Here is a 24296-nt window from a genome sequence, read left to right as displayed (position 1 = left end):
TCAGAGCCACTTAATTTGCACATGCTATCTGTAGAAACGGCAATCGACTGCGTAGGAATTATGGCAGATTGACAGTAGTCCTTGTGGAAAAGGTTGGAGAATGCCACCTTCTCAAATCAAACCTAGTAAAAGTCAACACATTATAATTGTAACAACTATGGTCATAATAACTACAGTTTATTGATCCCTTACAATGACAGGCTCTGAAGTAAGCACTTTATACCCTTTATCAGATAATGCTTACAACAGATTTGTATAACAGCCATTGATGCCTCTCTATCAAAATGTGGATGCTCAAGGGTTGCAAATGTTTCATGTAGGGCCACCAACCTGTAGGTACCATAATAAAAGTTCAAATCAAGTTTCTCTACTGTCCAAGCTATTGTCTACTAGGCTACATACCAAGCTTGGTCCTTTTTAAAGGACCACTACAGAAAAATAAACCATCAGATAAAATCATTTGTAAATATGTCACTGATGTCGACTTGGCAAATATGTACTTAGAAATGTAAGAGGCCAGGGTATAACCTCAGGTAGACATGATAGGATCACATTTGAGAGATGTGTCGCTTCACTTCAAGGCCTTGGGCATGACCAAGTTGTGCAATTGGTAACCAGCAAGAGGAGGAGTTGACCTGAACGTGCCTGCTATTGGTTTTCTGACACCATTCACGGTAAAGATAGGCTTTAAACATAGAAATAATTCTATCCCAGCCTGAATGAACTCTCATTCAAGTTCACATGACACTACTTTGGACGCTTTCATCATTGCTGTGGTTTGGACGTGGTTCCTTCAGTCCCACTAAGTCTTCTGTTGAATCTGATCCCCACTGTTGGAAGTGGGGTCCCGTGGGACGTGTTTGGATCCTGGGGGCGAACCCATCATGAATGACTTGGTGCCGTTCTCCAGGGCGTGAATGACTTCTCACTGTTGGTTCTCGTGAGAACTGGTTGTTGAAAGGAGCCCTTCAACTGCTTGTTGAAAGGCACGTCCTCCTCTCTCTCTTGCTTCCTCTTTCAGCATGAGACCTCTGCCCAGATGGGTCCTCTTCACCTTCCACCATGAGCGGCGGCAGCCTGAGGCCTTCCCCAGGAAGCAGATGCCAGGCCTTGCTTCTTGTACAGCCTGCGGGACCGTGAGCCAGGTAAGCCTCTCTTCCTTATAAATTACCCAGCCTTAGGTATTCCTTTATAGCAGCACAAAGAGATAAAACAATTTTCACTGTCTGTTTCTAATTGGAGTCCCTTTCAATAAAACTATGATGTGCACACATATATGCACAGACAGATGTACATATCAAAGTGTGTATAGTCCTCTGTGTCACTGCATCATCATGCACAACACTATGGAAGGTATGCCCATTGTCTACTGCTGTTCAACAAACCACCCCGAATGTTAGTGGCTTAATTTTTTTAAAAATGTATTTTAAATGAATTTACTGGTAAATTTAAGCAGGATTCCATTTAAGCAGCATTTTGTAGGCACTGCTTGCCTCTGCTCTGCTTGGCAACAGCTGAGGAGGTTTAAATGCCAGGAGGTGGAATGCCTGAAAGCTCACTTGTTCACACACATGGTGGTTGCTGATGCCAAAACTCAAACTGCCGGGAGCTGGGACAGCTGGGCTCCTTAGCCATCTCTCTCCATTTCCATGTGGCCCTCCCTCCTGGTCTCACCAGCATGGAAGCGTCAGTAAATCTGGGCACGTAAAATGTTGTTTGACAGCTGTTAGTGTACAGGTCACCAAAAGAGAGGGAGTTAGATGCTACTTTGCCTTTTATGATTTAGCTTCAGAAGCTACACAGCGTTAAGTTCTACTGTTTTCTATTCTTTAGAAACAAGTCACCAATTCTGACCTAGGTCTGTGGGGAGGGGAATTAGAACCACGAACATCATGGTTCATGATCTACTGTGTATTAGATAGCTCATGACTTAGTCTCTTCAAGAACTGAGTTGCTAAAATTTAGTTCATGAAACTGTAAACACTTTGACTCATGGCAATTATGACCAGCTGGTGGCCTTTCTCTTTGACATGTCTTCAGCCACAAAGCACTTTTGATGGAGAGAGTAACAACATTCCATCAGCTCCTCTTAATGCTCCAACTACCTCCAGTTCCCCTTCCCCAGCCTCTCTCTCTCTCTTTCTAAACAGAGATTGGTTCTCACCACTTCTAAGGGTTTAGGTTGTTATGGTGGTTTAGTTTTGCTTTGTTTCTTGAGGTCCACCTGTCTATGACAGAATCTCCAGGAGGTACTCCAGTTGTGATCATTGGGAAGAAAATGCAGCAAAATCAGACTAACTCATAGTTCTCGGTATATCATTGCAAGGCTTCTAAGGAACCAAAATTTAAACAGTGCATGATAACCGGTATTAATGATTTTGTAGATTCCTAAGTACTCTTCTGGTCTGGGTAACCTTTCTATTGTCTTCCTGGGATCTGTCAGTCACAGTGTGCATTTGGTCCCATAGGTGTGGCTGACAGACCCTATCCTAGAGTGGCCCCTTGTTTAGAACAGTTCTACTGACCCTGCATGTTCCCTAGAAGGAAACACAAGGCATTGCTGAGAAGGCTTTCAAGCTTAACTCCCATGAAGGTTAGTCTTGTGGTTTAGTTCTCATAGAGCCATAGGCCATAATTATTCAGCTGTAACGAACCTCACAATGCATCAATGCATTCTTCTCCATTTATATTTGCTTTTATTTAAATAAATTTATTTCATTTAAATGAATTTATTTAAATGAACTTATTTCATTCAAATAAAAGCAAATATAAATGGAGAAAAATGCGTTCACAAAATGTTCACAAGAATGGTAATAATATAAATGAAATAAACATTTATTTTATTTAAATAAAAGCAAATATAAATGGAGAAACATGCGGAGACAGAGTCTCGCTCTGTCACCCAGGCTGGAGCGCAGTGGTCAAACTCGGCTCACAGCATCCTCCACCTCCTGGCTCAAGCAGTCCTCCCACCTCAGTCTCCCAAATAGCTGAGATTACAGGCATGTACCTATTTTTCATAGAGTTGGGGTCTCATCATGTTGCCTAGGCTGGTCTCAAACTCCTGGCTCGAACAATTCTACCACCTTGGCCTTCCCAAACGGTGGGGTTAAAGGCATGAGCCACTATGCCTGGCTGAACCGTAGCCCATTATAGCATTGAATGTATTTAAAACAGTTTCATTATTCTATCAAAAAAATAGCCACATTTAAATGCACACCTTAGAATAATTAATACTACTCACTATTAAATACTAAATTAGAACTGATTCTCTAAAGGGTCTTCATATATTGTACAGTGTGCTAAGTAATATGAGTTTTAATTGCTTAATATAAAATGACTTAATGGCACTTATAATTCCTGTGCACATCAGTATGAATTTTAATAAAATGGTAGAAGCACATGGAGAAATGGTTCTTTGATTGTTAAAATAGTTCATTTTTATAAGGCAGGTAAGAAATTAGTAAGTTAGATAACTGTATTAGTCTATTTTCATGCTGCTGATAAAGACATACCTGAAATCAGGAAGAAAAAGAGGTTTCATTGAATTTACAGTTCTACAAGACTGGGGAGGCCTCAGAATCATGGCCGGAGGAGAAACGGACTTCTCACGTGGTGGCGGCAAGAGAAAAAAGAGGAAGAAGCAAAAGCAGGAACCCCTGATACACCCACCGGTTCTCGTGAGACTTACTCACCATCATGAGATGGCATGTGAAAGACCGGCCCACGTGATTCAGTGACCTCCCTCTGGGTCCCTCCCACAACACATGGCAATTTTGGGAGATACAGTTCAAGTACAGATCTGGGTGGAGACAGAGCCAAACCATATCAATAACCCTGAGGAAAAAAAAGACAATGCTGGGATCCAGAAGAACACAGACGTTTTAAATAAGAAAAACCTCTAGATATATACAGTATGTTAGGTGATCCCAACAGAAACATCTTTCAGCTTTGAAAGCCAAGGAAGCTTCATTGAGTCCTGTGTCTGCATAAATGATCAGTGAGATTTCAGAACTCACTGATGTGCAGTCCTTGCTTCACAAATGGACAACTGGAGATGAACAGAGGTCGGTAGACACAGACAGAGAAGGAGAAGGAGTCACAGACAGACTCCCGAACTCTCGCTCCAGCTTCTCAAACTGCCCAGCATATAGTTGCTATCGACTCAGTTATCCGTTAGAAAGGATGAAGTCTCAGATGGTCTCAAAACTCACTTTACATAGTAACCCATTTCGTCTTCCCTCTAATATTTTGAAAAGGTAACAACAGAAAAGCGTCCTCAGTTTTCTGAGAAGGTGGACCAGAAGAAAGCAGCAGGAAGAGAAAGGCAGGAAAAGCTTCATAATGGACCATCCATTTCCAGCGATTATAGATAACAGAGAGTTGTCAGGAAAGACAGAATGTCAATCAACCATGAGGCAGATTCACACCGAGGAGCACACTGGAGAAATGCGAACGGTCAGGACGGAAGACCACCGGATGGCTGCTCTTCATAACCCAATAAATAAAAGAACAGAGCCGTGCTCCCATCCAGTTCTACACCAACATCTCATGTGCATGCTGTGCTCTGAGTTTTGGGGAAGGAAAAATACCGATTCCAATTTACCTTTATTCGCACTTTGCTAGGGATTCAAGGAAGGCAGAAAAAATTGCACGGAATCATCTTTTGTTTGTGTTCCCTTCAAGCTACTCTTTTTCTTCTTTTGTTCCTTATGCCATCACTCCACCACAACCGCACGCCGGACCCTGCAACTGCTGTCTCAGCCTTCAAAATACCCAAACTTCAACATGCTGAGATTATGCCTATTATGCTAGAGAACTTACGTAGCAACCCCAAAAAGAACAAATGAAAAGGAAGTAACGCACCACCTCCAGCTTCTCTGCCATCCCCGCCTCCAGGTGCTTCCCAGAGCAGTTTCCTGCGCCCAGGGGGTCCTGCGGGAGCCTCCTCCCTGCTGGCATTTCCTCAAACCCCAGTCTTCAAGTCTAGCTCAGCCTGTGCGTCTCAGCTCAGCCTCTAATTTCCCCAGGGTAGATTCCAGGCAGCTGCCCGGTTTCATGTCCTCTTAACATCCTATGCTTTTTATTCTCATCTTCCTTCTTGACAACTCGAGGGTCATCAGGACCGGGCAAAGCTCCGTCAGAGCAGGGAATGTTGGTTTTATACACTGGAGCTGAACGGGCTTTCTGGCACAGAGCAAGTGGCCAGTAGGATTACGGGGTGCATGAACCTTAATTTTCTATCCCTTTATTCCTGTCATTTCCTGTATCTCACAAAAAGGCTCCCAACCTTGCCAGCATCGCCACCTGTGAAAAACCTACTACCCATTCCTTGGGCCTCACCTCCTTCATGAAGCCTTCTTTGATCACTTTTGTGTTTTCTGAACCCTTTAAGCACTTTCTGGGTCTGTCTCATGTCACTCATGATATACTAATTTGTGTTATTTCCTCTGCCCTGTTCATACAGGGAAGTCTTTGCACAGTCCTTTATACCCATCCTTAGCAGCATGTAGGTCATGGGAAAAACCATCTTTTGCCTACGTGTCTCACTCCAACCCAGATTTTTCCCAAACCATGAAAGCAGTGAATTAAATACTTGCTTTTCTATCCCAGTGCTTGGCACAGAAGAAATGCTTGGTAAGCTTTTTACTTGCTCTGCAGAATCTGAATTGCAGTCCTTTCTGTAATATCTTCTCTACTCAGCTAGATTCCTTCATCCTGAAGGGCAGCATTTGTTTTCTACCTAGTGACTAGCACAACAAATCAATATGTCATAAAAATCACCTACATTTCTTTTGATGGAAAGATGTAAATTTTAAAAATTACATTTTGCTTTTCCACTCTTGAAAGATAAACATTTCCTGTTTGCCTTGTAAATAATACTCACGTAAGGTGATCATCACTGAAGTTATTTTCCCAAACTCTGAGAATTAAGGGGGATGATGATTGCCTACTTTAGGAAGTTCAGATGATCTGAAGATCCCAAACTATGTTCGTTTCCCCAAAAAACGTTAGTGGAAGGGAGTGTTCCACCACATGTGGGTCTGGAGCATGTGACATCATCTCAGCTGTGATTTGATTCTCCATATTCTTATGATTTCCATCCTAAGTCTCAAGTTTGGTAAACTGGTTTTAAGGGATTTTTGCCACATATATCTTAAAAACTAAAATTTACAGTGGCTCTTGATAACTTTTTGAGAGCTAGCTAGACCTGAGTAAGAGAGATGATAGCTCCTTAATGATCGCCATCAAGGAATGATGAAGTGCAGGTCTCCCGGAGCCATCAGTCACCTGCTTGAAGGACCAGGAGGGCTGTTTCCCAGCTGAGAAGCAGGCCTCAATCTCCTGCCCCATTACTCTCAACGTCTTCCTTCTATTCTTCTCACTCCATTAGGCTCCTGTGGGTCTGTACTGAGGCTATATCAGAGTGACCTCTAGTCTCTAATCCCTGATAGTTCCATTTGGGCCTAATCTACCATCCCGATTGAAACACTCACAAATGCTTACAGCGGTATTTCATCATTCTTTGCTCCAGTTCTCAGGATCTCATTTATAAATCTATTTGAAATGATCTCTTTTGTATCTATTGCTATCTTTTCTGGTAGGTCGATATATACTCTCTCCTCATCTAAAACCTGCTGGTCTAGAAGCACACGTGTTCCTGATTAATCGGGAACAAGTGCTTCGTTATTTCTTTGCTGTCGGGGCCCTTGTCTAAACCTGCAATGCAGCCGTCAATACAGTCTCAGACTGATACAGTTGGCCTTTGAATCATTCCATCGAAAGGCAAAAAATTAAAAAGTAAGACTTTCGAAGCCTCTGGGGTTTGTAAACAGGTTTAAAATTTCTCATATCTGAATATGTCATAGTTAATATGCATGATTTTGTTCTACTATATATAAAAAATGATACTAACTATAGAACAGAGAATACCAGATGATCACGTGTAAAAAACAGCTGACAATCACCTTGACTAGGACTTTCCTGGAACAGGGAAGCAGGAATTATCTTCGATAGATAAGAGACATATTTTGGAAGCTGCATATTGCTTGAAAGATGGCATCATAGACTAAACCAAGGTCACGTTCTGTGATAGCGGTATCAACACTGCTACTTCACGTGTGTCGAGTCTCTGCTACAGAGGCACTGGTGCTGGCACCTGGTTTTGTTCTCTGGGGATTAATTTTTCATGTAGCAGTTTACAGGGATTCCTTAACACTACCACGAAGAAGATGGCCGGTAATTTAATTTTCCACCAAGTTATAAAAGAGCCCTGATGAAAAAGAAGTTATGTCATGGATATCTCACAAAAAAAAGGAGAAGTAAATTGAGTTTAGGGTTCATACTCCCACAGATATCCAGAGGGTCTTAAAAATTACCTTAATTTTTATAGCACACTTTAAAAATTGGCATTTTTTTCGTGGGCAACTAATATGTTTTCATATATAAACAAAATTTTTATTTTGATTCAAATTGGAAAAATTTAAGCTAATTCTGTAATAAGAAAATCTTATAATTTTAACTTTGACAATTCAAAAAAGAACAAAATTTTTTGTTATCAAGTATTCAAAAGTTGGTTTAGAAATAAGCTGTCCTGCCGGGCGCGGTGGCTCACGCCTGTAATCCCAGCACTTTGGGAGGCCAAGGCAGGTGGATCATGAGGTCAGGAGATCAAGACCATCCTGGTCAACACGGTGAAACCCTGTCTCTACTAAAAATACAAAAAAAAAAAAAAAAATGAGCTCCGCATGGTGGCGTGTGCTGTAATCCCAGCTACTCAGGAGGCTGAGGCAGGAGAATTGCCTGAACCCAGGAGGCGGAGGTTGCAGTGAGCCGAGATCGCGCCATGGCACTCCAGCCTGGGTAACAAGAGCAAAACTCTGTCTCAAAAAAAAAAAAAGAAAGAAGCTGTCCTTGAGTCTGAATACTGGATCAGGTTTTTGAAAAATGTTCTAAGACAAGTTTCTAGTTTGTCACCCAAATTGCATGTCACACAGCAGAGAACACTTTGTCACGCCTAGACACCATTCAATCATAATCTGAGATTAACGTCAAAGTTTTCACAATTCAATTTTATCTAAAATTAAGAAAATATGACTGTAGAGAACAGAGTAAGGGCAGGGAGAACGTTTTTCTTCAGCCAAACACCAGGACAGAAGAGAAGAGGAGTGAATGGGTCCGTTCATCCTGTACCTCTGTTTTTCTTTTCCACTCTCTACATTTAAGTGTCCAGCTGCCCTTTCACCGAAATGGGAGCCCTGAAAAGCCACAAAGGCTGGAATTCCTTAAACATGTATTTGCAGGTATTTCTGCCGATAGTTACTGGATGGTGCAGACGAGCATGGGCAGCACCAGAACATGGAGTCCACGGCTCCCACGTTGTGCAAATAAAGACTGTCATTTGTGACTATCTCAGGGACACATTGCAATCCAAGATGAGTTCTTAAAAACAAAAGCAAACCAACCTTTTACTGCTACTGGATACCAGAAAAAAAAAAAAAAAAAAAGTACAGTTTACACATGAAACCATCCTGAGAAATTCTGAGTTTGATTTTCTGTGATTCTAATGAAGTCTAAGACAATAAAAACAAACAAAAGAAATGCAGATTCCTTGGAAGATAGTAATTTGATCAAACTAAAACATTAATAAGAAACTTTTTGGACATAAAATATGGAAATGACTTCTGACATAAATCAAAATTGCTCAGTATTAGGAGACTTCCTTGCTATTAATTCTGTTTCAGTCAACATCTCTCAAGAACATGAAATCAGAGATACAGAGCATGAATATTAACTTTTCTTCAAACCAATGTTCTAGTTGGCATATACGGAGCCTAACGGGGGAAAGCGTGATAAACAGATTGCATGTTGAGTGGGAAGAAAACACTCTATTTATTATACTGAGTTTAATAGTTACATCATTTATTATAGTTCATGGGATACTTTTAAGTATCTAATTTCATTTGAAATAAATCTTGGAGTTATTTTAAGAGGTCCTATTCTACTGCCTCTGATAAGGAAAAAAAAATGTTTGATGTAAAAGAGCTGAACTCCAGTCAAAATCAAATAATCTAAAAAAGAAAATATTATTTTACATAACACTTCAGGTAAACTCTGCCTCTCAAAAATATATGATACCTATAAAATATTATAGGTTGCCCAGTAGGAATCAACACCCCTCAACAAGAATTTCTTCAAAATGACCTTGGTCATTTACGACTTTCAAGCGATCATTTAAATTTTCTTTCTTTTTTATTTGAGGAAATACCCCCGATCCTAAACCCCACTATGTGACCGTCAGGTGTGAGGTTCTCACGGTTGGCTAAGGGGCACCTCGTTATCAGAAGCAGCCCTGCAGCCAGAGGTCTCAGAGGGGAGCGTTTGATGACAGGGTAGCTCAGTGTTATAAGTTAGGATTCAGAACCCAAAAATAATGCTCAGACACTAAATCTTTGGGGTTGTCCTTAGCCTATATGTGCCCAAGTAAGAGAAACACACGTTTCCCCAATATACATACAAACACAAATATTGCTTTAAGTGTTTAAGGCAGGCGTGTCCAATCTTTTGGCTTCCTTTGGCCACAAAGGAAGAAGAATAATTGTCCTGGGCCACACATAAAAGACACCAACACTGAAAATATCTGAAGAACTAAAAAAAATTAAAAACTCATTTTAAAAAATCTCATAATGTTTTAAGAGAGTTTACAAATTTGTGTTGGGCCACACTTAAAGCTGAACTGGGCCACATGTGGTGCCATGGGCTGGACAGGCTTGGTTTAAGGTATCATAGGTAAATCATAAAATGAAGATTGGCACAGAATAATTAAAGTCATATGCCATATCCAAAGTTGAGTTAATTTCACTAATTGAGAAAATCCTAATTGATTTTATCCCCTTTTTAATCTCAAGCATATCTCCTTTGAGCTGACAAGAATTCTTTTTATAAAAAGGTAAGAACTAATAGTATTGGTATGCTCTCTCCTAAAATAACAGTGATTAGCATAAAGCTGAATTAGGTTCAGGTTTCTCTGTCTAAAATAGAGTTAAGGTCAAGTTTGTATTTGTACTGGTAAAAAACAATGGTAAATTTTACTGCTATTTAAAATGATCTACTAAGATTATCTTTAAGTGTACACATGTTAATTAATTAAGAATATATTAGGAACACTGCTATTTAAAATTCTAAGAACATGGAAATTTTGTCTAAGTGATAGAAATGAAAAATTTTAATAAATCTAAAATGTATAAAATAAATATAGGGTCCAAAATACTGTCAAAACCTTGACTTTAGAAAATACAGGAGTCAGAATTTATATTTAGCTGTATTGTGAAAATGCAATTCAGAAACATGGTTTTAAAAGTGAGTGAAATAATTCAACTCACACTGAACACTGAGCCGGGGCTAGCTATTGGCATGGTGACAGCTCACACCTTCAGCTCCTTCACTCAACAGACATTTCTTTGGTGGTTATTAAATACGGAAGAAAAAATAGATATGATGCTTCGTTTTCCTACCTTGATAAGAATGTATTTGAAGCATCTATGATCCTTAATTCCCTGTTTAAGTACAAATTTAGCTACATTCCAAAATATCTGCCACGTGCTGCGCTTTCACTGCTGTTTGGTCTCTTACTTCCATTGAGATCTTCACACTGACTCCGTGATTTGAATGTCATGTCTTAGAGTTATATTTTTGCTACTGATATTTAAATTGCCTTTTTTTTTTTGAGATAGAGTTTCACTCTCGTTGCCCAGGCTAAAGTGCAATGGCGCAATCTCTGCTCACCACAGCTTCCGCCTCCCGGGTTCAAGGGATTTCTCCTGCCTCAGCCTCCTGAGTAGCTGTGATTACAGGCATGCACCACCACACCCGGCTAATTTTGTACTTTTAGTAGAGACAGGGTTTCTCCATGTTGGCCAGGCTGGTCTCGAACTCGGCCTCCCAAAGTGCTGGGATTACAGGCATGAACCACCATGCCTGGCTGATATTTAAATTTCTTTAAACATGACCAGATGTTGATATCCTCCAGTTAACAAGGACTCTCTCCGGATGTCGTGGGCTCACTGGTTGTATGAATTGGACATATCCTTACTAAGTTTGTACTGCAGGAGCCCTCAACTCTTCCTTCTACCATGGTGTTAAATTTATCCATGTATTTGGTTAACTCTGACAATGTTTCCTTAGTATATTTTGAATCCGTGTTACTAAGATCATACCATTTCTTCCTGAGTTACTAAACTTTTCTATCCTCAAAACCTCATCATGAAGGTTTGGAGGTTTTTCCTGGACATATTTTTCCTCAAAACTGCCAAAGTCTCCTTTTTAGGAATGTTTCCACCCTCCCCTAAAAATGCATTTTATGTGCAATTAAAATGGTTTCAACAGGATTCCTGAGTTAATACTTGCGTGGATTATTACTTTCCATTGTTTTACTTAAGCTGTTTTTCCGCTCACGTGCTTTAGGTATGTCTTTTGTAACCTGCATAAAGCTAGATTCTCTTCCTTTAATCCAGTCTAAGAGTCACTGTCTTTTAAACTTCAGTTAGTGCATTTCCAATTCTATTCACTATTCAGGTGAATGGTCCAGGAGTTGCTTCCTTGGAGGTCCCCAGCCTGAGGTTTCAATAAGGGCAGGGAAGATAATGACCTTTGCACAGGGATCATGACCTTTGAGGACACAGCTGGCTGTCTCTCCTGGAGAAGGGGCCCGGAGGGGTGTGGTCCATGTCGAACACTGAAGACCTCTGAACTTGAGACCTCACTGGGACTTGAGGCCACCACCCCCACGTGGCCACACAGCTGGAGCTGATGAGGGGGCCAGGGGACTGAACAGCAAGGACAGGAATCCAGCCAAGACAGAGAGGCCCAGCTCTGAACCTAGAAATGCATGGTGTTCGGAAACGACCCAAGGAGCGGCAGCCAATATTTACTGCCGGAAAATTCACCAGGCAAGTCCCGTATGTGTTAGGAGTGTGAGCAAGTCCACACGTCCTTCAAGTGCTGCGATCACAAGGAAGCCTCCACGAGTCCCTCCTTGTTTAGCACCAGGGTGTTCTGAGCAAAGAAGGGTCTTTTGAGTGCAGGGTAGATGAGGGAACCTGAAGCCAAAGCTGTCACCTCCTTCAGAATTCCAAAGTCCACCCTGCAGAAGGGATTTGTGGGGGAAGCCAGGCTGAGAAAGTTCCCGCTCACTCAGCACCGAGAATTCACACCAAGGAGACGCCTCCTATGGGAGGTTCTCCAGCCACGTTCGTTCAGGCCTTAAGCATCCCAAACGCTCACATGGAGGAGATGCCTGGTGAGTGCAATGAGTGTGAAGAAGCTTCATTTGTCCCCGGGAATGTCACAGGCTGGCGGGCCTCATGAGCGCAGCCAGTGTGGGGAACGGATTTGGGCTACTGTCAGCCCAGTACCCAGCACTACAACTCACGCTGCATGAAACAACATTCTACACACAGGACTTTATGTACCACCCAGGAAGAGTGAATACTGGCCCCAAACTCAGTTTTAAGTTATAGATATAACTCAAACATTATACATATAATGTTGTATATATGTATAACATACATACATTTAATATTGACCCTAAAAACCGGTAAGCATAAACCCATCGGTTTCTACGTACAAGTTTTTAGGGGCAACATTATATGTATGTACATATGTATAACATATATATGTATGTGGAAATGTAGATGTATATGTAATTACATTATTAGATGTAATATGTAATTATATCTACATATTAGGTATGCTACAATATATACAGATTACATCTGTATACATGTGAAGGTATGTGATTATACTTAAGAATTCTGCCCTGGCCAGGCACCGTGGCTCATGTCTATAATCCCAGCACTTTGGAAGGCTGAGGCAGGCAGATCAAGAGGTCAGGAAATCAAGACCATCTTGGCCAACATGGTGGAACCCCATCACTACTAAAAATACAAAAATTAGCCAGGCGTGGTGGTGCACACCTGTAGTCCCAGCTACTCAGGAGTCTGAGGCAGGAGAATTGCTTGAACCTGGGAGGCAGAGGCTGCAGTAAGCCAAGACCACACCATTGCGCTCCAGCCTGGGTGACAGAGCGAGACTCTATTTAAAAAAAAAAAAAAAAATTCTGCCCTATGATATATGCATTTTAATTTCATCCCAGTAGGAAACTTGCAATACTGTGTCATGTCTAAGAAATCTGTGAGTGTCATACAAGTCATTATTTTTCTCCAGGATTTCTTTCTTCAGGATCTGGGTGAATAAAAATCTGTTGATAGCCCCTAGCCCTAGTGTGGCGGAGAGTTCATTGTTGCCGACTGCTATCTTGGTATCCTTGTGAACAGCCAGCAGAATGGTGAGAGAAAGCTCCTCTAATGATTCTCGCTCAAACACTGCACCTGTTGCTTTTGACAGACTCTGTTCCTTAGAGAAGATATTAACTGCCAGCTGGCTCTGACAGTTTGGGAGCTAACGCTGACATTTGAGTTGGCACCACAACAGTATTTACAACTCAGGAAATGTATACAGGCAGACTACGATGGAGCCAGCGAAGTTTGAGGTTAAAAAAAATAACAATATACATGTTAAGCATGACCACGATAACAAAATTACTTTAAAAATAAATTCAGAGCTTAGGGTTTTTTTCAGGAAATATCTGCTCTCTATGAAACATATGGCACATACTTGCAAAGAGAGAAAGAGCTGTAAAGAACAGAGGATGGGAATTGAATTACATAGCTGGCCACCCATACTATATTTTGTAATAGTCTGCTATGTGAGAACACTGCTAAAGAAAGGTAGGAAAAAAGGCAATTGTGAATGACACGGAATATAAATATAAAGTATCACTGGAGCAGGAAAAAAGGTGAACCTTACGCTTTTGTTATTTTTCTTTTGGAGGCTCTGAACTGGCTTTCGTTTTCTTTTCATGGATATAACTTTGTAAGGCGTTTAAATTGGCACAGTTCCCATGGGCACCCAAAATGGTCAAGTCACTAGGAAAGCGACCCTGGAAGGCAGTGGCACAGGCTGGATTTTTGGTGAATGTAATTAACATATTTGAATATCATAACACTTTTGGTAATATTATCAGATGGAAGAAGAGTCAGTTGACATTTTCGTCTCTAATTTCCTAGCAAACAGTGAAGACGTCATCATTTTCTTGCAGTAAGAGGAATGAACGTGACCAGGTACTTACCGCAGTAGTCCCAGGGCAGTGTGGGGACTGGCATTCGCCACTCATCCGGTTTGGAATTAAAACATCATCCCAGCAAGATGGACCCTTTGGGAAGAAACAACAATATATTCCTATATGAGTTATAATAGAAATGTACTTCCTAAGACATTTTCTAAAATGTTTCCACTTACACTATAAAATAGTACTGAAATTAATGTGTAGTCCAGTGATTTTCAACGTGTGATCTGCAGCCCCTGGAGGTCCTCCTGGCCCTTTCAAGGGATCTGCCAGGCCAAAACCATATTCATAAATATACAGAGACTATATTTGACATTTTGCTCCAAATATGTTCATTTTCCACTTGTGGCCTCCCTCTAGGGCTGAGGTTAAATGCTACCTTGCTAGAAAGGCCATTTCTGACTTGGTACCCACTTCTCTGTCTGCCCTTTCAGGTTTCCTTTGCTTCATAGTAATTGTCACCCAGGCCATGCAGTGCCCAGCACAGAGCGAGGGCTGTCTGTCCTGATTGACTGTAACTACACAGAAGCCCACTTGGTCCACTCTGTTCACTGAGGCATCCCAGCACCTAGAGAAGGGCCCAGCATGGAGGGGGTGCTCAGCAAACTTTCCTTGGCATCAAAGAAACAAAAATACAAATAACAGCAACACTCTCTGTTTTTTTGTTTTGTTTTGTTTTTTTTTTTTTTTTTTTTTTTTTTTCTCAGATGTAGTCTCACTCTGTTGCCCAGGCTGGAGTGCAGTGGTGCAATCTCAGCTCACTGCAACCTCTGCCTCCAGCGTTCAAGCGATTCTCCTGCCTAAGCCTCCCAAGTAGCTGGAACTACAGGCGTGCGCCACCACACTTTTAGTAGAGATGGGGTTTCACCATGTTTGCCAAGATGGTATCCATCTCTTGACCTCTTGATCTGCCCGCCTCAGCCTCCTAAAGTGCTGGGATTACAGGTGTGAGCCACTGTACCCAGCCTACACTCTCTTAAATTAGAGGAGACCACTTGAAATGAAATATCAGTGTCAATTATTGCATTCCTCTTGGAAAGCAAACCAGTAAAAAGCATCATAAGCATACATTTTTGTCTAAATTTTAAGAAATCGGGTTGTGCATCATGGCTGATGCCTGTAATCCCAATACTTTGGGAGGCTGAAGGGGATGGATCACCTGAGGTCAGGAGTCTGAGACCAGCCTGGCCAACATAGTGAAACCCTGTCTGTACTAAAAATGCAAAAATTAGCTGGGTGTGCTGGCGCATGTAGGAGAATCGCTTGAACCCAGGAGGCGGAGGTTGCAGTGAGCCAAGATGGCGCCACTGCGCTCCAGGCTGGGAGACAGAGCAAAACTCCACCTCAAAAACAAAGGCAGATAGGGGAGAGGACACACGGGACCAGCTGCAGTACATTTCCAGATCCTCAAATTTTCCAAACAGAAAGATCAGATCATCTACTTGGAAACAAAAATCAAAATAGATTTTTTAAATTGTTGCAGTACCTTCCATTTTAACCTAAAATTCCGTATCTGGCCTGATTATCAATTAAATGGGAAAATGGGAAGAAGTGGCTTGGGGAGATACAAGCTGGAAAGTTGGTTTGTGTGTCTGCAGTGCTCAGGGTTCAGGAAATCATCAGATGCCCGAGGAAAGCCCCATGTGGCCGGCCCGGACCTCCTTCCCGGGGGTGGAGCAGCGAGGTGGTCACATGAGGGGCTGAGTGGAGAGGTGAGCTGTGGTCTCCCCAGCTGTGACACAGAAGGAAGGAGGAGGGAAGGTGGCATCAAGGGCTGGAGGAGATGGGCAGTTTCCAGGAGACGTGGTATGAGGCCAGAGCCCAGCGCAAGGCAGAAGGTTAGGATTCAGGGGTGGAGGTTATGGTGATTTTACTACCAACGTTTGGATGCAGCCAGTGTTTAAGCTGTAGGAACTAAATCGGTCATCACGAGTCAGCTCAAGGCCCTTCTCTGCTTCTGAAACCGGTGCAGAGCTGCCCTGCCACCTTGCAGCAGATGCTGGGGAACATGCTGTGGGAGGTGGAAAGGGGCTCAGAGCCACCTCTGCCGGTTTGCAGGAGTGCTCCCTCCCTCTCTCCTTCACCATTGCACGTGCGCACAAGACAGGCACCTAGCACACTCACACATACCCCACACACTCACTCCTACACACACAGGAATGCATGCTCACAGCATACCACACACCACACACGCATAAACACACCACATATGTACATGTGTACACACATCCCACACACCCCACACCCCACACACCTGACACACCCCACACACATACACCTACACGTATACACCCACACACATGCATGCACACCAAGACACAGCACACATGCACAAACACACCACATATGTACATGTGTACACACATCCCACACACCCCACACCCCACACACCTGACACACCCCACACACATACACCTACACGTATACACCCACACATATGCATGCACACCAAGACACAGCACACATGCACAAACATACCACATATGTACATGTGTACACACATCCCACACACCCCACACACCTCACACACCCCCCACACATACACCCACACGTATACACCCGCACACATGCATGCACACCAAGACACACCACACATGCATAAACACATCACATATGTACATGTGTACACACACCCCGCACACCCCACACCCCACACATCTCACACACCCCACACACATACACCTACACACATGCATGCACACCAAGACACAGCACACATGCACAAACACACCACATATGTACATGTGTACACACACCTCACACACCCCACACCCCACACACCTCACACACCCCACACACCCCACACATATACACCCACACACATGCATGCACACCAAGACACAGCACACATGCATAAACACACCACATATGTACATGTGTACACACACCCCACACACCCTACACACCGCACACACCTCACCCCACATACATACACCCACACGTATACACCCACACACATGCATGCACACCAAGACACAGCACACATGCATAAACACACCACATATGTACATGTGTACACACACCCCACACACCCCACACACCCATACACATACCCCCACACATATACACCCACACACATGCATGCACACCAAGACACACCGCACATGCATAAACACATCACATATGTACATGTGTACACACATCCCACACACCCCATACACCCCACACACATACACCCACACATATACACTCACGCACATGCATGCACACCGACACAATACACATGCATAAATACACCACATATGTATACGTGCACACACATCCCACACAACCCACACACCCCAAACACATCACACACCCCACACACACCTCACACACATGCATGCACATCAAGACATACCATACAAGCATAAATGTACCACATATGTACCTGTGCACATACATCCTACACAACTTATACACTCCACACGCCTAACACAACCCACACACATACACCCACACACATGAACACACCAAGACACACCACACATGCATATGTACATATGCACACACATCCCACGCACATCACAGACACCCACATGCATGCACATATACCAAGACACACCACACACACATAAACACACCACATATGTACCTGTGCACACACATCCTACACAACTTACACACCCCACACACCTAACACAACCCACACACATACACCCACACCCATGAACACACACCGAGACACACCACACATGCATAAACATGCAACATATGTACATGTGCACACCCATCCCTCACACCCCACACACTTAACACACCCTACGCACATACACCCACACATATGCATGCACACCAAGACACACCACACATGCATAAACACACCACACACACACATGCACACACACATGACACCACATAGCACACAGGCGTACAAATACTAATCCACTCACACACTCATGCATGCACAGACGTGCTATTCTAGAGCAAAGCAGGGGGACGCAGAGCAGTTCTCCAGGCCTGAGCTGTACCTGAAAGAGACTGAGCCATTTGACGAGGCTCTTTACCCCAGACCTCAAAGGGAGCCACATCTGGGAGCCACCGATCATTAACCCAAAAGCCACTGCTTAAGATGGAGGTAAGTGTGCAGAAAAGAGAGCAGGACTGAAACTGCGATGCTTTGCAAAGCCTGCTTTCAAGCTTGGACTTGGCTGGCATCTCGGAATGTGAATTTTACAAGTGTCCTCACCATTCCCTTACTGCTATGGCTGGTGTGTAGAGCCTGAACTGTCTGTACAAACCATGGCTATGCGCAACAGCTCACCCTCTGCAAAGCCTCAGGCAGAGGTGGCTACATGACCAGTTCCCACTAAAATTGCTGCGCACTGAGTCTCTAATGAGCTTCCTGGCAGACAACACTTCACACACGTTGTCACAAGTGGCTACCGGGGGAATGAGTGCCTCTTGACTGACCACTGCGAGAGGACTCAGAGCCTTGCCTGTAGTTTCCCCTAAACATCTCCTGCTGGACCTTCTCCCTTTGCTTCGTATCCTTTTGTGGCAGTGAATCTTAGCTACGTGCGTGACGGCATGGTGAGTCCTGGTGAATCACTGAATCTGGAGGTGGGAAGTGGTCTTGGGGGCCCAGGACATGATGACATATAATTGGTGATCAAGGCAATGCTCTCCCAGGCACATAGGAGGGTCAGGGAGCATCATTAAGATCACATCAGTCACGAAGAAGAAGACATTTAATTTTCTTTGCGCATCCCAATATATTCACGATAATGTAAGCACTTATGTGATCTTCAACTTTAGAGTAACACTATTAAAAATGAACAGAGGATTTTAATTATGATTATGTAACCAAATATATAGGTCATTCAGCTTGGACAATATAAAAGGAAAAACAGAAATGTGAGGAACCGGAAGGCAGAGTGAGGCTGGGGAGAGGAAAAGTGGGGATTACTGTCCTTACCCACCAAGCTGTTATTAGTACAAGGCTGTCTGTACCTTTGCTTTTTAAACATTTGCATATATTCACTTGAAAAAAGTCATAAATATATAGAAATAAAAGAGAGGTAAAGAAATGATACCTAGGACATTGATCACATTCATCAGCTTCATTTTTCCAACTTAAAGTGGGAAATTCAGTGGAGATAAATGTGGCTAGAATGCAGTCTGCTACAATGATTACACTTTTTAATCTGAGGACCTTTCTTGCTCCTATACAAAAACTATGAGCCATAATTGCTTTAGCCATGCAACTCCTGGAACACTGTGTGCAGGGATTAGGCAATTAAGTTCTATATTTTCTATAATATGACGGGAGCAAAGTTAAATCTTCTTTGTAATGGTACAGACTCACTGGGACATTTGTTTCTATTTTTTGGACAGTCAGAGCATTCATACTCATGGTGTGAGTAGCATGGATAAACTAGCGTGTCCATTTTATTATACTGAATTCCCATATCTAACAGAGGATTTTAATTATGATTATGAAATATATATGTAATATACAAATTGCATGGCAAATCGCAAATCCTTTGACAAGAATGCAGAGGACACAACTTGCTCCTTTGTTTTAATGTCTGTTTCTCTGTAGGATGTGGTTTGTTCCACCTTTATGGACACTACAGATCAAATTTCTCTCATTTTTAGACAATTAGGAAATCTTTAGAGTAAAACTTGTGGACCAGCTTTTACGATTTTACGTAAGTCATACGACACACTTAGTTTACAAATATTACCCTCAGCTTTGCGTTACTTTCCTTTGATCCCTTTCCTCATGGAATTTAATTTTTCCTGGTTTTCATCCCCATGTATCCCTGCAAGCTTGTCATATCATTCTCAAATGAGGCAGGGTATCATTAGGTAATGGTCGGGCCTCGTGACTAAGCCTGACTGACAGCTCTGACAGACGCTGCGCTGTCTTGGGATGGAAGTCATCTCTCCTCCGGGAACAAGGTGATCTCTGGCTAGATGCCTGTGCTGAGCTCTGGCTCTCATACTGTGGCTGGTGGCGATTCCCAGTGAACCATACTGTGCTTGAGGCACCGAAAAGTCCCTGGGTTTAAAATAAATCCATGTCGATGTGGTTAACCATTAAGTAACGGGACAACATTGCTTCTCTCTTCTGTAAACATGGAAGTTTTTTTGACTGACCGATGGCACATTCAATGGTAAATAACTCATCTATGTGGCAAGGCCAAGGAGGAACATTAATAGGCTGGGCGCAGTGGCTCACCCCTGGAATCTCAGCACTTTGGGAGGCCCAGGCGGGCGGATGACCTAAGGTCAGGAGTTCGAGACGAGCCCGGCCAACATGGCGAACCTCTGTCTTTAATAAAACAGAAAAATTAGCTGGGTGTGGTGGCACTTGCCTGTTATCCCAGCTACTCAGGTGGCTGAGGCAGGAGAATTGCTTGAACCTGAGAGACACAGACTGAAGTGAGCTGAGATCATGCCACTGCACTCCAGCCTGGGCAACAGAGCGAGACTTTATCTTAAAAAGAAAAAAAAAGGAAGGCACACTAATAATGCAAGAGTTAGGTCCCAGTTATATTTTGCTCCACAGAGTAAGATTTCTTACTTCAAAGTCTAGAATTCAGTGAGACTTTTCTGGGCATATCACAGATATTTGTTTTTTCATACTTAAATTTTTAGTGCCCAAATAGCAACTAAAACATTTATGGAACAATTCCTATAATTGTTACATCAGGTACTATGTTACCTGACAAATCCATGTTTTACAGAGACATTATAGAAAACTCATTCACAATTTTCTTCTTGATTTCAAACCATAACACAAGGGTATAAGTAGTAAAACTGAATGAAATTCTTCTGAACCTGGGACTTCAACAGAGTAAAATGGATATGCTAGTTTATGCAGCTACTCACACTAATAGAGTGAATGCTGTGACTATCCTGAAAACGGAAACAACTATCCAAGTGAATCTATGCCCTTACAAAGCCGATTTAACATGCTCCTGTCAAATTTTGGAAAATATCAAACTTTAATTGCCTAATCACTGAACGTAGTGTTTTAAGAGTTTCATGGCTAAAGCAATTATAGTTAATCGTTTTTAAATAGTATTCAGAAAGGTCTTCAGATTAAAAAGGACTGCAAAAACTCATGATAGTAGAAGGGAGCTATGGATTATAATATGTCGATTAGAAAACCAAAACCACTATTTCATCCCTCAAATCTACAGAATTATAGAAAGATATCTCAATAAAATGTCACATGGTCCATTAGAAAAAAATATGGCTGGTTTTTAGAAAACTTTCTCTCTTTTTTGCCTAGTAATGGTTAGAACCAAGGAAAATATATAAATTACTTTAGCAACACTAGCAGGGAGAGGAAACCACGGGCTGCTGGTCAAATCCGACCTTAAACAGCCCTTGAGCTAAGAAATGTTGTTATATCTTTTAATAGTTGAAAAGCCTAAAAAGAAGAAGAATGTTTCATGACACATGGAAGCCATGTGAAAATTAAAATTCAGTGTCCATAAAGTTTTATTGGCATATAGCCACATACAGCATGGTTGCCTGCATGCTACAATAAGCCACTGCAACACAGACCTCATGACGCATACAGCCTACCGTATTTACTGTGGGGCCCTTTATAGAAAAAGCTTGCCAACCCCTGATCTACAGCAAATAAAATTTTCCAAACTCACAGTGAAAAGCACTCTTTTATGTTTACTATTGTAGTGGCTAACATATAATCACATCTATCTGTATGAGTAGGTATGTCCTGGGTCTCAAGTGAAAAATTACAATGAAACCCTGGGTGCTGCTGACCTGAGGATTCCCAGAGGACAGTGACAGAAAGGCAGCATCTGAATCCTCGGATTCATAAAACTGTTTACATCAGTAAGTGGAAAAGAACAACTAGAGATGGCATTTGAGGATTGATCCTGACTAATGTCTCTATCTATAGAAAAACATGAAGCAAATATTATCTAAACACAGCTATATGATGCATGCGAGTCAGAAATACAGAAAAATGGTGCAACAGAGGGAAAGCATTGATAAAATCTATAAAATGTGGGTTTTATTTTCAAAACTTCTAGAACTAATAATCCAAAAGCCATTTCGGCTATGTCTTTCAATACCCAACAAAGTGGAATGTTAAAATATGTAACTGGCTAATTCATATCGAAGTATTCATCAGATTCACAAAGCAAAATGGTTTTTTTTTTTCTTGAGTTATCTAAATAAATGCTATAATCTCCTCTTCCTATGTGGGTCTATGCATGGATGCTTAAAATAAATTGCTAATTTTGTTTCCCAAAATGCTACTAGAAAACCATGGCATTTACAATTTTTTAAAAAAGTTATTTAACAGTAATTTTACTTAAACTATACTGCCCTATTATCTCATCTTGTCATCAAATATGAAGCATTTAAAATGTTCTCTTGAATAATCCACAAACATTAAGCCATATAATTAAGTGCAAGAGACTAAAATAATTCTGTAATTCATACTAAGGATATAATACAACAAGAGCAAAACTATCTTTAAAACAGCTGTACTCAGAAGCTTGAGTCCTCCCTTGATGTTTTTCTATTGGTCTGCAACAAAATGATAAAAAGACGGAGCTTTGAGGTTCAAAAACCTGTTGAATTTCGTTTCTACCAATGCCTAGCTGTATGTTCCCGAGCTATTTGCATGTACCCATTCCAGAGTTGGTACTCTTCATCTGAAAAGTGAGGAATTAAATATCTCCTTCACAGAGTGTGCATGAAGATTAAATGAAACAACACAATTGCGAACAACAGTGTGCAAAGGCAACACAACAAATGCCTTCACATGGTGCCTGGCACATAGCGACTTAAATAAATGGCAAGTGTTACAAGCAGTATTTCTCATTTCTCCAAATAAGAACTTACTGAATATGGTTATCTTTGGTTTAGTAAAAGCTGAGCCGTAAGAGGCCATTTCCAGGGGCTCTGGCAGCCCAGTGGGTTTCTGAATTCGTCCCTTTTCTTAATTTCCCTGTTAACAGCCCTACCCCAAGGTGATGTCACTTTCTACAGCATGCTGCTTCTAACTCTTCTAAAGCATGTATCTCCCTCCGTCATATAGTAGACACTGTCTGAACACCCATCTGCCTCCATTTGATTGAAGGCTCCTATGCTCTCACAAAGCTAAGCACCATGGTTAGAGCAGCGGCATAACAAACGAAATCACTAAATAGTAAGAAAGGAAAAGAAAGAAAAAAATTCATTAAACCAAAATATTCATCCACTCACCAAGTATTTATTGCTGCTCTAAAACCCTGAGACTACAGTTATAAAAAAGAGAGAATAATCCCTTTTCTTGTAAACTTTATGTAGTAGCTACAAAAATAGTATTACAAATGAATTGATCACACCCATGAAAATGAGTAAGATTTTTGAAAATGCCCATATCAAAGACTGGCCAGATGTAAAACAACTGTAATATACACACTGCTGGTGCAAATGTAAAATGGTACAGCCATTTTAGAAATCTATGAGGCATTTTTTTAAGTAAACATATAAGTAACAGATGATTAAGTTATTGTACCCTTAGATATTCATGTGAGATAAATGAAAATACATACACACGGAATGTTGTAGGCAAGTACTCCTAACAGTTTTATTCATAATGAATGCAATCAGGAGGGCATCCACATACCTATGAAATATTTTATCTGAATGGATAAACAAGATATGGTATACCTATTTGGTGCACTACTACTCAAGAATAAGCAGTGTCCTCTTACCTACAAATGAAGCAACATTAATGATTCTCAAAATTGGTCTGAGTGAAAGAAGCCAAACATGAAACGGAACACGGGGCACGATTCCATTTATATGAAATGCAGAAGTCGCTTGGGGGCGGGAGCACAGAGTGGGTACGAGCTACATAAACACATAAGGGTTATTCTGGGGGTTATGGGCGGAACTGCATCCTCTCAAAATTCATGTTTAAGTACTAACCCCCCAGTACCTCAGAATGTAGATGCATTTGGAGATGGGTCTTGAGAGAGGTAATTAAGTTGAAGTGGAGGCCATTAGGACAGAGACACACACACAGGAAGGCTTCTGTGTGTGTGAAAATGTGGGGAGACGGTGGCCATGTGCAAGCCAAGTACGGTGGCCTCAGAAAACACCAAGCCGGCTGACATGCCTTGATCTCAGACTTCTAGCCGCTGGAAAT

The 24296-nt window shown here is 41.8% G+C and overlaps 1 protein-coding gene across 4 annotated transcripts in view; it reads right to left on the bottom strand.

Annotated features, from left to right (window-relative positions):
* Nucleotides 1-24296, bottom strand: part of PRKN (parkin RBR E3 ubiquitin protein ligase) — a 1400491-nt gene that overhangs the window by 705669 nt on the left and 670526 nt on the right. For all 4 annotated transcript variants that reach the window (XM_074397175.1, XM_003933783.4, XM_074397176.1 and 1 more), the window contains one exon: nt 14189-14272. In XM_074397175.1, coding sequence (XP_074253276.1) covers nt 14189-14272 — 84 coding nt within the window. The remainder of the gene's footprint in view (nt 1-14188; nt 14273-24296) is intronic.

Source organism: Saimiri boliviensis, chromosome 4, assembly GCF_048565385.1.
Source record: "Saimiri boliviensis isolate mSaiBol1 chromosome 4, mSaiBol1.pri, whole genome shotgun sequence".
In the NCBI taxonomy this organism is placed as follows: domain Eukaryota; kingdom Metazoa; phylum Chordata; class Mammalia; order Primates; family Cebidae; genus Saimiri; species Saimiri boliviensis.
The sequence above is the reverse complement of the archived record's forward strand: the minus strand, read 5'-3'. Positions and strand labels throughout refer to the sequence as shown.